Here is a 13,297-nt window from a genome sequence, read left to right on the forward strand (position 1 = left end):
CCACCTGACACGCGGTAGTCCCCCTGGGAGCACATCTGTACCCGTGGGGGGTGGGGGGGTGGGGTGGGGGGGAGTCTCTCCGGCACTGCAATGACGCCGTTGCTCACCGCCGCTTCCTCCTCACCTCGGGTGTTGAGCTCCTGATCTGGTGGCGCGGGCCGGGCCGGGCCGGGCCGGGCCGGGCCGGGCCGGGCCGGGGCAGAGTGAGTGGTGGTGATGCTGCGCGGGGCCGAGCGTGCCAGTTAGCCTTCAGGGGTGCTCGCTGACATATCGCGCCTCCGCCTCCGCCCCCTTCCTCCGACCTTGACCTTGGCGGAGGCTGAGCAGGATATCAAGTCATCCTCCGCCAGAGCTTAAGCTGCGGTTGCAAACTGACTCCCCTCGCACGGGTCTCTCGCTTTCTGTGTGTGTCTCTCTCTCTCTCTCTCTCTCTCTCTCTCTCTCTCTCTCTCTCTGTCTCTGTCTCTCTCTGTGTGTCTCTGTCTCTCTCTGTCTCTCTCTGTCTCTGTCTCTCTCTCTCTCTCTCTGTGTGTCTCTGTCTCTCTGTCTCTCTCTCTCTCTCTGTCTCTGTCTCTCTCTCTCTCTCTCTGTGTGTCTCTGTCTCTCTCTCTCTCTCTCTCTCTCGCCTCTTGCTCTGTTCAATCTCCCTCAGTTCACTTTTGACTCTGCCTCAATAACTTTGAACTGCACCCCCCTCCCCCATCTCTCTCTCTCTCTCTCTCTCTCTCTCTCTCTCTCTCTCTCTCTGTCTTTCTCTCTCTCTCTCTCTCTCTCTCTCTCTCTCTCTCTCTCTCTCACTCTCTCACTCTCTCACTCTCTCTCTTTCTCGCTCTCTCTCTCTCTCTCTCTCTCTCTCTCTCGCTCTCTCTCTCTCTCGCCTCTTGCTCTGTTCAATCTCCCTCAGTTCACTTTTGACTCTGCCTCAATAACTTTGAACTGCACCCCCCTCCCCCATCTCTCTCTCTCTCTCTCTCTCTCTCTCTCTCTCTCTCTCTCTGTCTTTCTCTCTCTCTCTCTCTCTCTCTCTCTCTCTCTCTCTCTCACTCTCTCACTCTCTCACTCTCTCTCTTTCTCGCTCTCTCTCTCTCTCTCTCTCTCTCTCTCTCGCCTCTTGCTCTGTTCAATCTCCCTCAGTTCACTTTTGACTCTGCCTCAATAACTTTGAACTGCACCCCCTCCCCCATCTCTCCCTCTCTCTCTCTCTCTCTCTCTCTCTCTCTCTCTCTGTCTTTCTCTTTCAGAATTAGTCATGTCTGTCAGAGCTGAAGCTAGAAAAGAGTAGTATAAATGTTGCCCCCTGTTACCCTCATTCATACATTGCCCAGAGCCTCCATCCTGCGGGGGACAGGTGACAACCAATAGCCGCTATTTTTGAAGGAACATGCCGCCTTTTGAAATGCGCCTTCACGAGAAGACCGCATCCCCCGATCCCTCAGCCTTACCCGTTTCCAACCCGACCGCCATCACCTCTACCTCGCCATCTGTCACTCTGACTCTCTCTCTCTCTCTCTCTCTCTCTCTCCCCCCCCCCCCCCCCTTTGACTATAGTCTACTGACTAGTCTTTGTGTGGAATGTCGAGTTGTGACAGGGAGGGAAAGCCGTGGGTGACTCCTTGGGATTTGTCCTTATTTATTGACGGTAAACCCTGGGCGCTCCAGCCAGCCACGGTCCCTGAGTAGAGGGACGCAGGGCGGCAAGCTGGGGACGGACGTTAAGACAGGCTGGACACTTACCCAGGAGCTGAACAATGGCTATTCCAACCAACCACACCAGCAATCGATGTTAAAAAAAAAAATGGGACGCTAACAAAAAGGGACGATAAAAGCAGTAGAAAACAGACATAATGAGAGACGGGGGGGAGGGGGGGGATAACATTTGTAGTGCTCCTTGGGAAATTAAGGAAGTTGGGAAACGAAGGCAATGCCATCTGACCATATATTCATGCTAAACACCGGGAGGGTTTCAGTCTACCCAACACCGCTTGTACAAGTGTATGCACCAGCTTGCTCCTGCGTGGATTGCATGGGCATGCAGATTGGCGCCCTCTGGTGGGAAGACGTGGAAGAGCATTGATTGATGTAAAGCTGGGCCAACTCAAGGTTGAACAGCCCCTCATGATTTTTGCATCTTGACATTTCCCGTGTTTTATTCATTTGTCTGACCTTGTACGCTACCTATAATCTTTGCCTTTTGCACCCTTGTTCCATTATTAAATAATACTACAGTGAGCCTCCCCCCCCCCCCCACACACACACACACACCTAGCCCCTACCCCCGACTTCTCCTCACTTCCACCCTTCACTTTCAATCTGTCTTTCTCCCCCCCCCCCACCCCCACCCCCTCGTATTAGGTCCAACTGGCTGAAGCCATGCTGCGGGCGGAGGGCAGCACTGTGGCAGGTGTGTCTGCTGTCTGCGGGCTTCAACTGTTTCCTGGTGGCCTGTGTCATTCTGGTGGCGGTGCTGCTGACCCTGGAGCTGCTGATCGACACCAAGCTGCTGCAGTGTGAGTGTCTGCAGGGTTGCAGTGGGCAGAAAATCCCCCTGATGTCAGTCAGGACTCCCATTAACGGTGTAGGTTTGATGAAAGGGTGTAGTGGGTAGTGGGTCATTTGTGTTTTGACACACACTGTTATGTTCCCGATGGTGCCAAAGCACAGCACCGTGACAAGTGGACTGTTAGCTCAAAGGTATGTAGACATGCTCAGACTGAAGAAAGGTTCGGCCTTTTCAGTCTCAGCACTGGAAACAAAGGAAGGACGAGCTAGCTAGCTAGCTAGCAAGATTTGCAGTAGGACAAACGCTTATTTGCAAGAAAATAGTGTATTATTGTATATGATCCTGAATGACTGGTGTGAGTTGAGGACATAAACTAAAAGAGAGGAAATGTTCTCACAATCTGATAAGTACCCACTAAAGAAACAGTTCATGAATGTTGTGTTTATGTATATATCTATATGCTGTAATTTGGTTGTCCATATGTTTCTGTGCATGTCCTGGCTGTGGAAGCGAATTTCCTGCAGGACGGTGAAGACTGTATCTGTCTATTCACCAGCACCTGATCAAGGTCACACACCAAGTTAGACACCAAAAAAAGGACTTTTTTGATTTTTTTTTTGGAGATACTTCATTGATCCCCGTGGGGTAATTACGCAACCCATCCTAGCTGTGTTGCTAGGAGCAGTGGGCGGCCGCCGTGCAGCACCCAGGGGACCAACTCTGGTTCGTCGTGCCACGCCTCGGTCATGCATGTCTTTTTTGATGGTGGGGGAAACCGGAGCACCCGGAGAAAACCCACCGCGGACACGGGGAGAACATGCAAACTCCACACAGAGGACGACCTGGTGGGATGACCCCCAAGGTTGGACAACCCTGGGGTTCGAACCCAGGACTTTCTTGCTGTGAGGCGACGGCGCTAACCGCTGCGCTGCCGTGCTGTTCTTGTAGGTTTTCTGTCAAGCTGACTTCCTTTCAGCGACGCCCTTGGTATCGTATTGGAAAAATCAGTTGATGGGGATCTGGAAAATCCCTTTAGATGTTCACCCTTACATCAAATTTTGTGTGGTTTGCAGGCGAGCGTCAACCGGTTATAACACCCTATGCTACGCTGTTGTACCATGACCCCTGCCTTGGAGCCCGCGTCGTCACTGCATGATTCTTGAGAGTTGCCTCTCCAACAGGGATACTGGGTATGAGATGTTTCTGTGATGATGGATGCAATGCTGGCGAAAAGCCTATCCCCCTCCATCTACCACACAACGAGGCGCTGTCAGTGGGAGACCTATCCTGGGTCCTTAGGCCCAGACACATCAGCCCGTAATGTACTTTCCCATTACTATTCCGTGGCCAACACAGAGCGTCAGGTGGTCCCGAAAGCCAACCGGATCAATTTCGCACCAACATCCGCCACATCAGGGCGAAGCCCTCATCCATCACAGGCAGAAGGTCAGGGGTCACAACTAGTGCACGGAGAACACTGCGTCTGAGGGGGGGGGGGGGGGGGGGAGACGCCTCGCCCGCTGTATCCGGACACGTCCCCAGTGTGCCGCTCCCCCGGGACAGGCTGACAAAGGCCGCGGGACGGATGGATGGGGAATTGAGACAGATGCACTGAGGGGAGATAAGCAAGCAAAATAAATTGGGCGATGGAGAACTGGCGGGCAGATGAGTGCGGGGAGGGGCGGTGGAAGAAGATGAATGGACTGATGGACAGATCACCGAGCGTGGTAAACAAAGACAAACGGGCGGAGCGTTGACGCGCGAGGGAAAACGCCTCGGCCGACAGCCCGCTGCCGTTTGAAGCCGTCCGCAGCTGAGGCCGACTCAGCGACCCGTAGACACCTTCGCATTTGCATGTACACTACCGTTCAAAAGTTTGGGATCACCCAAACAATTTCGTGTTTTCCATGAAAAGTCACACTTATTCACCACCATATGTTGTGAAATGAATAGAAAATAGAGTCAAGACATTGACAAGGTTAGAAATAATGATTTGTATTTGAAATAAGATTTTTTTTACATCAAACTTTGCTTTCGTCAAAGAATCCTCCATTTGCAGCAATTACAACATTGCAGACCTTTGGCATTCTAGCTGTTAATTTGTTGAGGTAATCTGGAGAAATTGCACCCCACGCTTCCAGAAGCAGCTCCCACAAGTTGGATTGGTTGGATGGGCACTTCTTTGAGCAGATTGAGTTTCTGGAGCATCACATTTGTGGGGTCAATTAAACGCTCAAAATGGCCAGAAAAAGAGAACTTTCATCTGAAACTCGACAGTCTATTCTTGTTCTTAGAAATGAAGGCTATTCCATGCGAGAAATTGCTAAGAAATTGAAGATTTCCTACACCGGTGTGTACTACTCCCTTCAGAGGACAGCACAAACAGGCTCTAACAGGTACTATTTAATGAAGATGCCAGTTGGGGACCTGTGAGGCGTCTGTTTCTCAAACTAGAGACTCTAATGTACTTATCTTCTTGCTCAGTTGTGCAACGCGGCCTCCCACTTCTTTTTCTACTCTGGTTAGAGCCTGTTTGTGCTGTCCTCTGAAGGGAGTAGTACACACCGGTGTAGGAAATCTTCAATTTCTTAGCAATTTCTCGCATGGAATAGCCTTCATTTCTAAGAACAAGAATAGACTGTCGAGTTTCAGATGAAAGTTCTCTTTTTCTGGCCATTTTGAGCGTTTAATTGACCCCACAAATGTGATGCTCCAGAAACTCAATCTGCTCAAAGAAGTGCCCATCCAACCAATCCAACTTGTGGGAGCTGCTTCTGGAAGCGTGGGGTGCAATTTCTCCAGATTACCTCAACAAATTAACAGCTAGAATGCCAAAGGTCTGCAATGCTGTAATTGCTGCAAATGGAGGATTCTTTGACGAAAGCAAAGTTTGATGTAAAAAAAATCTTATTTCAAATACAAATCATTATTTCTAACCTTGTCAATGTCTTGACTCTATTTTCTATTCATTTCACAACATATGGTGGTGAATAAGTGTGACTTTTCATGGAAAACACAAAATTGTTTGGGTGATCCCAAACTTTTGAACGGTAGTGTATGTGCAGTGCATTACGGCGTGTGGTGTGTGTGTGTGCACGTGTGTGTGTGCGTGCGTTAGCGTTTGCCTGAGCGCATCAATCGCCCCACAACTGCACCCGGGTAGCCAGGTCGTTCCTAAATTGTGCTCTTGTTCTGCTCCACCCCAACAGTTAGCAATGCATTCCAGTTTGCCGGCATCATTCACTGGATCAGCCTGGCCATTCTGTCGGTGTTCTTCACTGAGGTGAGTCCCTCTCTCTCCCTCCTCCTCCTCCTCCTCCTCTCTCTCTCTCTCTCTCTCTCTCTCTCTCTCTCTCTCTCTCACTAACCACGAAGGCGGGCTCACTTACAGCCGATGCGGCGACCTATTGATCTGTGCTGTGCCGTGCTGGATGTGGGTCGACGAAGGTGAGCTAGCCTGGCTGGCGGCTTCTCGGTAAAACACCAGGGGCGTTTTTCAAAGGCCTCCGCCCCGCGATCACACTCTGCATAGCAGCGCTGAAGAAACTGGACTCTCCGGTCCTAAACCGAGAGACGAGAACCTGCCTCGGTTCATTAAGAGGAAAAACAAATCGCCCGCCGCGCTCGCTGACGTCAGGGCTGAGGCGGCCCGTCCCCGTCGAGGTATTCCTATTGATCCGCAACACAATCGACTCTAAAAGGCAGATGGAGCTCTTCTGGGGCACTCCTTTTAAGTTAAGGCCATGCCTCAGGTGTGCTGTATCGCTCACCGTTTCCTCACAGCCGGCTACATTTATCTCAGCTCTTCCTCGTCCGCCTCCGTACCGCGGAGTTGGGTGTTGCCGGCGTTTCACTTGTCGGTAAGACGCGACTCTTAGTGACGCCTTTCAACACTGGAAACAGCTGGGCGGCGGTTGTTTTTTTTTGTGCGCTTGCTGCAACCTTGACTACCTGAAATAAGTGCATGTGTGGGGGGGTGGGGGTGGGGGTGGGGGGTTGCAGGAGAGGAGCAGAAGGAGAGGGGGAGCGCTTGCCCTCTGCAGCCCCCCGCTGCGTCAGCAGGAGCAGAATGCGGTGTCTCTTAATTGTCGGGAGGAAAACCTTCCCGCGCCGCTTGTGATGCGCACGAGTGTGATGTCACCGATGACCTGCCGGCAGAGGAATGAAAGAGACGTGACTCACAAACACCGTTATCTTTTCGCTGACATTTTGAAGAAAAAAAACAAACAAAAAAAAATTTTTTTTTTAAAGGGGGTTGGAAAGCAAAGCTGAAGGCAAATTAAATCAAATATCCACGTGTCCCCTGTTATAGTCTTGTTGTAGTCTGCGACCATATCCCCACTGCTTTTGCTCACTCTTCTTTTCCCTCTTTGTGTGTCCTTTCCCCTCCCCCCTCCCCCCTCCCCCAAACCTCCTCTGGCTCCCCTCCCCGTGTCAGACGGTGTTCAGGATCGTCGTGCTGGGCATATGGGATTACATAGAGAACAAAGTAGAGGTAAGAACCCGGTGGTCCTATTAGTCCTGAGGCGGGCCCCCTTTCACCGCAGTGTCATTCCCTCAATGTCACACCTCAGCCCAGCACGCCTCGCGGCGCTGGACGTTACAGTAACCCTGTGTGTGTGTGTGTGTGTGTGTGTGTGTGTGTGTGTGTGTGTGTGTGTGTGTGTGCCTTTTCAGGTGTTCGATGGAGCCGTCATCGTCCTCTCTCTGGCCCCCATGGTGGCCTCCACAGTGGCCAACGGTCCCAGCAGCCCCTGGGACGCCATCGGCCTCATCATCACACTGCGCATCTGGAGGGTCAAGAGGATCATCGATGGTAAGGCTGAGTGGGGGGGCGGGGGGGGGGGCTAATATGTCCCGCGTCCTGTCCTTTACTGTCAGGCCACGGTGATGGATAAAGCGCTCGGAACGGCGGTCACCAACCCCGCTCCTGGAGAGCTGTCATCCTGCCGGTTTTCACACCAACCCCCAGTTCAGCACCCCTGATTCTGCGTATTACCTACCGACCGAGAGCTCGGGTACGTGTATCGGGTGTAGTAAATGGGGGTTGGGGTGAAAACCGGCAGGAGGGGTGGCTCCCCAGGGGCACGGCTGGACACCACCGCACCAGAATCTCTGCAGCATCAACCCTGTTCCGCGTTAACGCGGTTTGGTTCGTTTCTCTTTCCCCTTTAAATTGTTTTTCCGACCGGCGGCTCCACGGAGCGCACCTCCACCCGCGCACCTCCACCCGCGCACCTCCAGCCACGTGTGAGCAAACGTGTCCTCCGTCTGTCATATATATGCTAATGCACACAAGCCACCTCTGTATTTTATATCACAGGGACATCCACGCACGGTACTTTGGGTGCTCACAAACACGTTTTTTTCTTCTTCAGTGTCTTTGCGCCCTCTTGTGGCGGTTTAGTGCACATCTTCACAGGGATAACCCGTAAGAATGAACCAATTAGATTAAACCAGTACACAAAACATCCCGGTGTGTGTGTGTGTAAATTAGTTTTTCTATTGCAGAAAAACACTACCGGCTGGTGACTAATTAGTCGGTCTGTAGGAACTGAGTAGGGTTCTTGTACTGGAGAATATGGACTCGGGTCTCAAATCCGGTCTTGATTCCAAGCTTTGAAGGTCTCAAGTCTTGTGTCAGCATAATGACTTGGACTTGACTCGGTCTCGGACAGTGCAGACTCGTGCCAATTCGTCCACGATACGAGACTTTAATTTACGTTTTATTTGGAAATCCTTCAGGTGCAAGATAATGTTGTTTAACAGTTATTAATTAATGACTCTGAAACTTGGAAAAGTGGAATCCGGAACATTCCTTCCTTGGTGGGTAAAAAAAACAAGTCAAACATTCTTTACCTTCACTATGGTGGTAGACTACTGCAGTTACAGTCATGGTGTTTAAAGGCCTTGGACTTGACTTAGACTCCCAGCCCTGCTAGAGACTTGCTCTGGACTTGGGTGATCTTGACCGGCACAGCCGAGCATTATGTGCCTTCCTTTTTCAGCTTATGTGCTGCAGGTGAAGGTGGAGATGGACCTGGAGATCCAGCAGTATGAGAAGGCCAAGGCGGTGAGAGAGGAGCAGCTGGACCGTCTCACCCAGATCTGCCAGGAACAGGCGGTATGTCCCCTCTCCTCTCACCGGCTTTGGCTGCTTTTGCAGCATCACACCGATAGAGGGCAGCACACCACAACCGCGGAGGAATTACCACGCACTTCAAAAAATTAAAATAGCATTAAGAGAACAGGCATCACGTGGCTTACCAAATCTATAGCCTGGCCATTTTACAATAGTCACACGGTTATCAGATGAGCAAAGAGTATCCACCGCTTTAAAGCGATGTATTGATTACTGCATGAATTAAAATGAATTATTTCCCAGCTGAAACATTTTAAGTGTAAATGAGAGGGCACTAAGTGCTCTATATATCTCCGGTGTCAGCAAGTGAGAAGAAACGTAAGCATTTGCAGTATGTCTGAGAGACACATGCAACTGCCCCAGAGAAATAAAGTGTATGGTATTGATAATGTGCTTAAAGGTTTTGCAACTGCAGTGTAATCACCGGAGCCAACGGTGTTAAACTAGGACACCGGAGCCAAATAGGTGACAGTGGTTGCCCTTGGACAAAAAGTACACGGTGAAAAGAGGCTAAAAGGAGATATGAGCAGATACGACCGTCTTTCCTTGCAGGAAACAGCCACAGGAAGTGGCTCCGAATGATTCGCACGTCTGTTGTAGTTTAAAGTGAGGATGCTTGCGTTGCCTGCGAATCATCCCTTTTTCTCTCTTTCTCCCGTCTCCTCTTTCTCTCCTCTCTCAAGTTTGAAATCAGGCAGCTGAGGGCCCACCTGGCCCAGCAGGACCTGGACCTGGTAGCAGAACGCGAGGCGGCCATGCAGATCCACCACGTGTGGGGGAAGCAGAACAGCGGCTTCCAAGAGGTTGACGGCCTGGCGGCAGGGGCCTCCGAGCACAACGGCCCCGCCAAAGCTCGAGAGCCCGGGGGGCCGGCAGGTAACGGTGTGGAACAGCCAGCTCCTGTGTAGTTGGTGCAGGCTGTGAGCAAAGCCAGGATCCCAGGGCCACACCTGGGCAGAAATTAACGAGCAAGCTCGCCGTGTCAAATCAGGTATATCTGGATGTCACGGCACCTCCAGTCATGTTGGGGCAGCGGTCATGTACAGCAGACGTTCATAAAGCCTTGTTATCTCACAGACGCCCACTGAGACACACTTTAGACCACAGGCCACAGGTTTTGGTCCCAGAGAGACCCGTACGGCAAGAGTTTTGTAGTTCAGTACAGGGTTGGGTTTACGGCGTCTGTGGAGAAATACTACTAATGAGCAACTAAATGATCAAAATAGGCGTTTTTAACAATGCAGATTTAACTGGAATGCTCTCTAAAATGATTAAAATCAAATGTAACATCCTGAAGGCTTGAAGGTTAGAAAAGCAGACTTAAGATGGGAAGCTTACTTCTCTGAATAGTGGAACCAGCCGGGAAAATCTGGATGCCTTTTTTTCCCCCCCGTCGATTTAGAATGGCACTGTTGTACGTCCACTATCAGTTAGACATATCGGTATGCCAAAGTGAAAGACGGAAATGCAGTATCTAATCAAAGTGCAGATGTATTTGCAAGGAGAACAAAACCATGTGCAACAATCAAACGCCGTCCAATTACTTAAGGCCGGTACCAACCGTGTAAGTCTGGATGCTTAAAGCTATTTAAAAAGCACACATTTCCCCCTTTCCTAAACAACCCAACACATCAAATACTTAACCCCCGGCAGCTTCGGCGGCCTTTATCAGCGGCCAACCGTAGAACACTACAGCTGTAACACAAAGTGAAGTGTTGCTGCAAAAAGGGGCGAACGTGCTCTGTCAACTTTGGCCGGCTTGATAAAGGTTGTGATTTATGTGTGTTGCATCTCCAAAGCAACCTCAAGCAGACACCTGACATTGCAAAGACCGGATAAGGACAGCGAAATATGCAATATTTTAATAAAAGCTCAGCTTTTCTTTTTTTTTTTTTGGGGGGGGGGGGGGTTTCTTCTGTTCTTCTCCCCCGGATAAAAGTCAGTGGTTTCCGTGGTATTTCATGCACCTCAAAAGGTCACGGGGAACCATGAGCATCAGTAAATAGTATTTATGTGTATAAAACAAAATTTCTCTGATACCTGAAAAGTTTTAAGTTTTTCAACTAGGGAGCTGGACGGGTTATTAGCGGCAGGCGTCGTACACGGCCACGGCGCTATACGGCGCCTTGCTAAAGAAAAAAAAAAAATCGTCTCGAGGTCGAAATCAGAAATTCCGCTGTCACCCGGAGACGAGGAGATGGACTGTAAACCTTTCCTACGGTGACAGGCCATAACTTACGGGGCTTGCGAGAACAAAGCACTGTTAGTATGGGTGATGTCAGAACTCAAAACACCCCGGCTATTCCTTTATCAAAGCTATAAATCACCACGCGACCCCGCCATACATCTGAGGTTTTGTGCGTCTAGTCAAGACAGCCTTTTAAGCTGGCCTGCTCCTCATATGCTCATATGTTATTAATCACGCCGGGATTGTCTCCACCGCATTCTGGGGCCGAGCGTTGCTCCGCCACCCCTTGGGGGCATACATAAAATGAATATTTGAAGCAGAAACATAAATGAATATAAGCCATCTAACGGTCCTGTGGGATTTTTTGATAGCACTTAGAGATTCACTTGGACTGATTTAGGGTCAGCAAAATCCATTCGCCACGGTTTCACTCCGCTTTGGTCGCTCAGGTGCGGCGAGCTTTCTATTATCCAGCCATAACCAATGGGGTGTGGGCTGTGAATAATTTAGCATGCTACCGTTCAAAGATAGATCCTTAAAACCTGTGGACCGTCCTTTCATGTCGGTCACTGGTTAATATAATAAACTTAAAATGTACACTTTTGTTGTTTCTGGGTACATCGTTTATGTTTCTTTCAGATCATCTTGTTCAGGATGACATGAACAACTACATCAGCCAGTATTACAGCGAGCCCAGCAGTGGTAAGAGTCTCTTTCGTCACCCTTTTCCCATTTTATGCAGTACACACTCGCACAACACTGTCCTGTTCTACAGCCACGATCTATGATGTTTCCCTTTAAGATATAGGGATCCCAGACCCTGCAGCACGCGTCATTACCACGGCAGCCATAGACGTCCACCTGCCCAACAACCCCAGCCAGCTTCCCTCGTCTCTGGTGAGCGCCGACGTCGTGCCGTCCAGCTGCCTACAGCGGACCGGCAGCTCGGTGAGTGAGGCTTCCACCACCACGGCGTCCCGCTCCAGCTTCAGCGCCCGTCAGCATAGTGTCAGCAGCCACACGCTGGGCTCCACCACAGACTGCAGCTCCACGGTGCGGGAGGCCTCCACCTCCACGGACTACAGCGGGCAGCGCTGCTACCCGCCGCCCTACAGCAGCCCCCTGGCCCTGGGCACACAGCCCAGGCGACATCCCAGTGCCGTGGTGCAGGAGCTCCTCTCCACTTTGTCTGAGGATTCATGTCTTACCCAGAAGGGTCTGGACCCTGTCAACCTCAAGCTGCCCAGCCCCACGGGATCCAGCAAGAATAGCCCCGAGCTGGAGCGCAGGGTCAACATTTACAACAAGAGGAACCAGGAGAGCCGGCCCGGGCTCCACACCAAGCCCATTATCCACCTGCAGGGCAATGAGCCTCTTCTGGAGGAGAAGTATAGGATGATGGAGCCAGCAGACACCCCGATCAGCCGCCTGTCAGAGACATAAGACAGGGCCTGAGGTAGCGCCCCTTTGGTACTTGGGATCATCAGCACACACATACTGTGTGTCTTGTTCTGCTGCTCACAGGGTTTGCCTGAAGTCGGCTGGAACAGACTGGTGTCCTTGTCAAAAATACAAGGGGAGGACAGAGGAAAGCACTAGGGCTGACATCATAGAGCACCAAGTTTCTGTCAGGAATTTTTACATTTTAAAAAAGAGGGGGGAAAAAAATGTTATCAAAAGAAACCAGCAATGGGGCTCTAGCCTTCAACTGTCAGACAGGTCCGCGCCGAAGCTCTGGCCGTGACACGCCGTGACCGCTGAGAAAAGAAAGAGAGCAGGGGATGGCGCCGAGAGCCTTGCTCTTCTGGTTAACTTTGTACAAATTGGAGGCTCGAGACTAACAAGCTTATTTACCGAAAACCTACTAATTGTGCGTTAGCAGCCCAACCTTCCGGTCATCGATTAGTCACTAGTCACGTTTGGTAGTTCAAGCCTAGAGTCTCCAAACCTATGAAAACTGGTCCTTTTTGATGAAACAGCTGAAGGGTACGGTACATTTGATCTGTGTCCAGCTGTCGAGCACAGATCTTGACTTCTTTCTTATCTTTGTCTTTCTATATTACTGATGCGAACATTTGTATTTAAATTGTGCGAGTGAAGAACGGCAAATGGATTCGACAAGATTCAAAGCGATTGACAGGTCTTAATCCAGGTGCCATGACCTGACCAAAATCCATCTCAGCCAGCGTTTACGCAGTCTTTATTTATGTCCTGTTCTCACATCCTGACTGGCATCTACCTGCACTTTGTAGGATGTCATTTCATTCAGGTCACTTGATTTGTAATTGTCATCAGTTTCATTTTGCTCAAAAGCATGTGTATATACATTTTCAGATCGATTCGGTCATTGCAACACACCAAAATGTACAAGGGCCTTCTAGCAGAGCTGTTGTAGAATGTCATTCGGAGGAAAAAGCATCTTACGTAGCATGAATCTTCGGGATCTGCTTTTTAGATATTGCAAACT

General features: G+C 50.4%; 1 protein-coding gene across 1 annotated transcript in view; it reads left to right on the forward strand.

Annotated features, from left to right (window-relative positions):
* Positions 1 to 13,232, forward strand: part of tmem266 (transmembrane protein 266) — a 36,244-nt gene extending 23,012 nt beyond the window's left edge. The window contains exons 5-12 of the mRNA XM_056281378.1: positions 2,353 to 2,507; positions 5,710 to 5,783; positions 6,939 to 6,995; positions 7,178 to 7,316; positions 8,509 to 8,624; positions 9,326 to 9,518; positions 11,470 to 11,532; positions 11,633 to 13,232. Coding sequence (XP_056137353.1) covers positions 2,353 to 2,507; positions 5,710 to 5,783; positions 6,939 to 6,995; positions 7,178 to 7,316; positions 8,509 to 8,624; positions 9,326 to 9,518; positions 11,470 to 11,532; positions 11,633 to 12,273 — 1,438 coding nt within the window. The 3' untranslated portion in view covers positions 12,274 to 13,232. The remainder of the gene's footprint in view (positions 1 to 2,352; positions 2,508 to 5,709; positions 5,784 to 6,938; positions 6,996 to 7,177; positions 7,317 to 8,508; positions 8,625 to 9,325; positions 9,519 to 11,469; positions 11,533 to 11,632) is intronic.
* Positions 13,233 to 13,297: the final 65 nt, after the last annotated feature.

The sequence above is a fragment of the Lampris incognitus genome, chromosome 6, assembly GCF_029633865.1.
Source record: "Lampris incognitus isolate fLamInc1 chromosome 6, fLamInc1.hap2, whole genome shotgun sequence".
Taxonomy (NCBI): domain Eukaryota; kingdom Metazoa; phylum Chordata; class Actinopteri; order Lampriformes; family Lampridae; genus Lampris; species Lampris incognitus.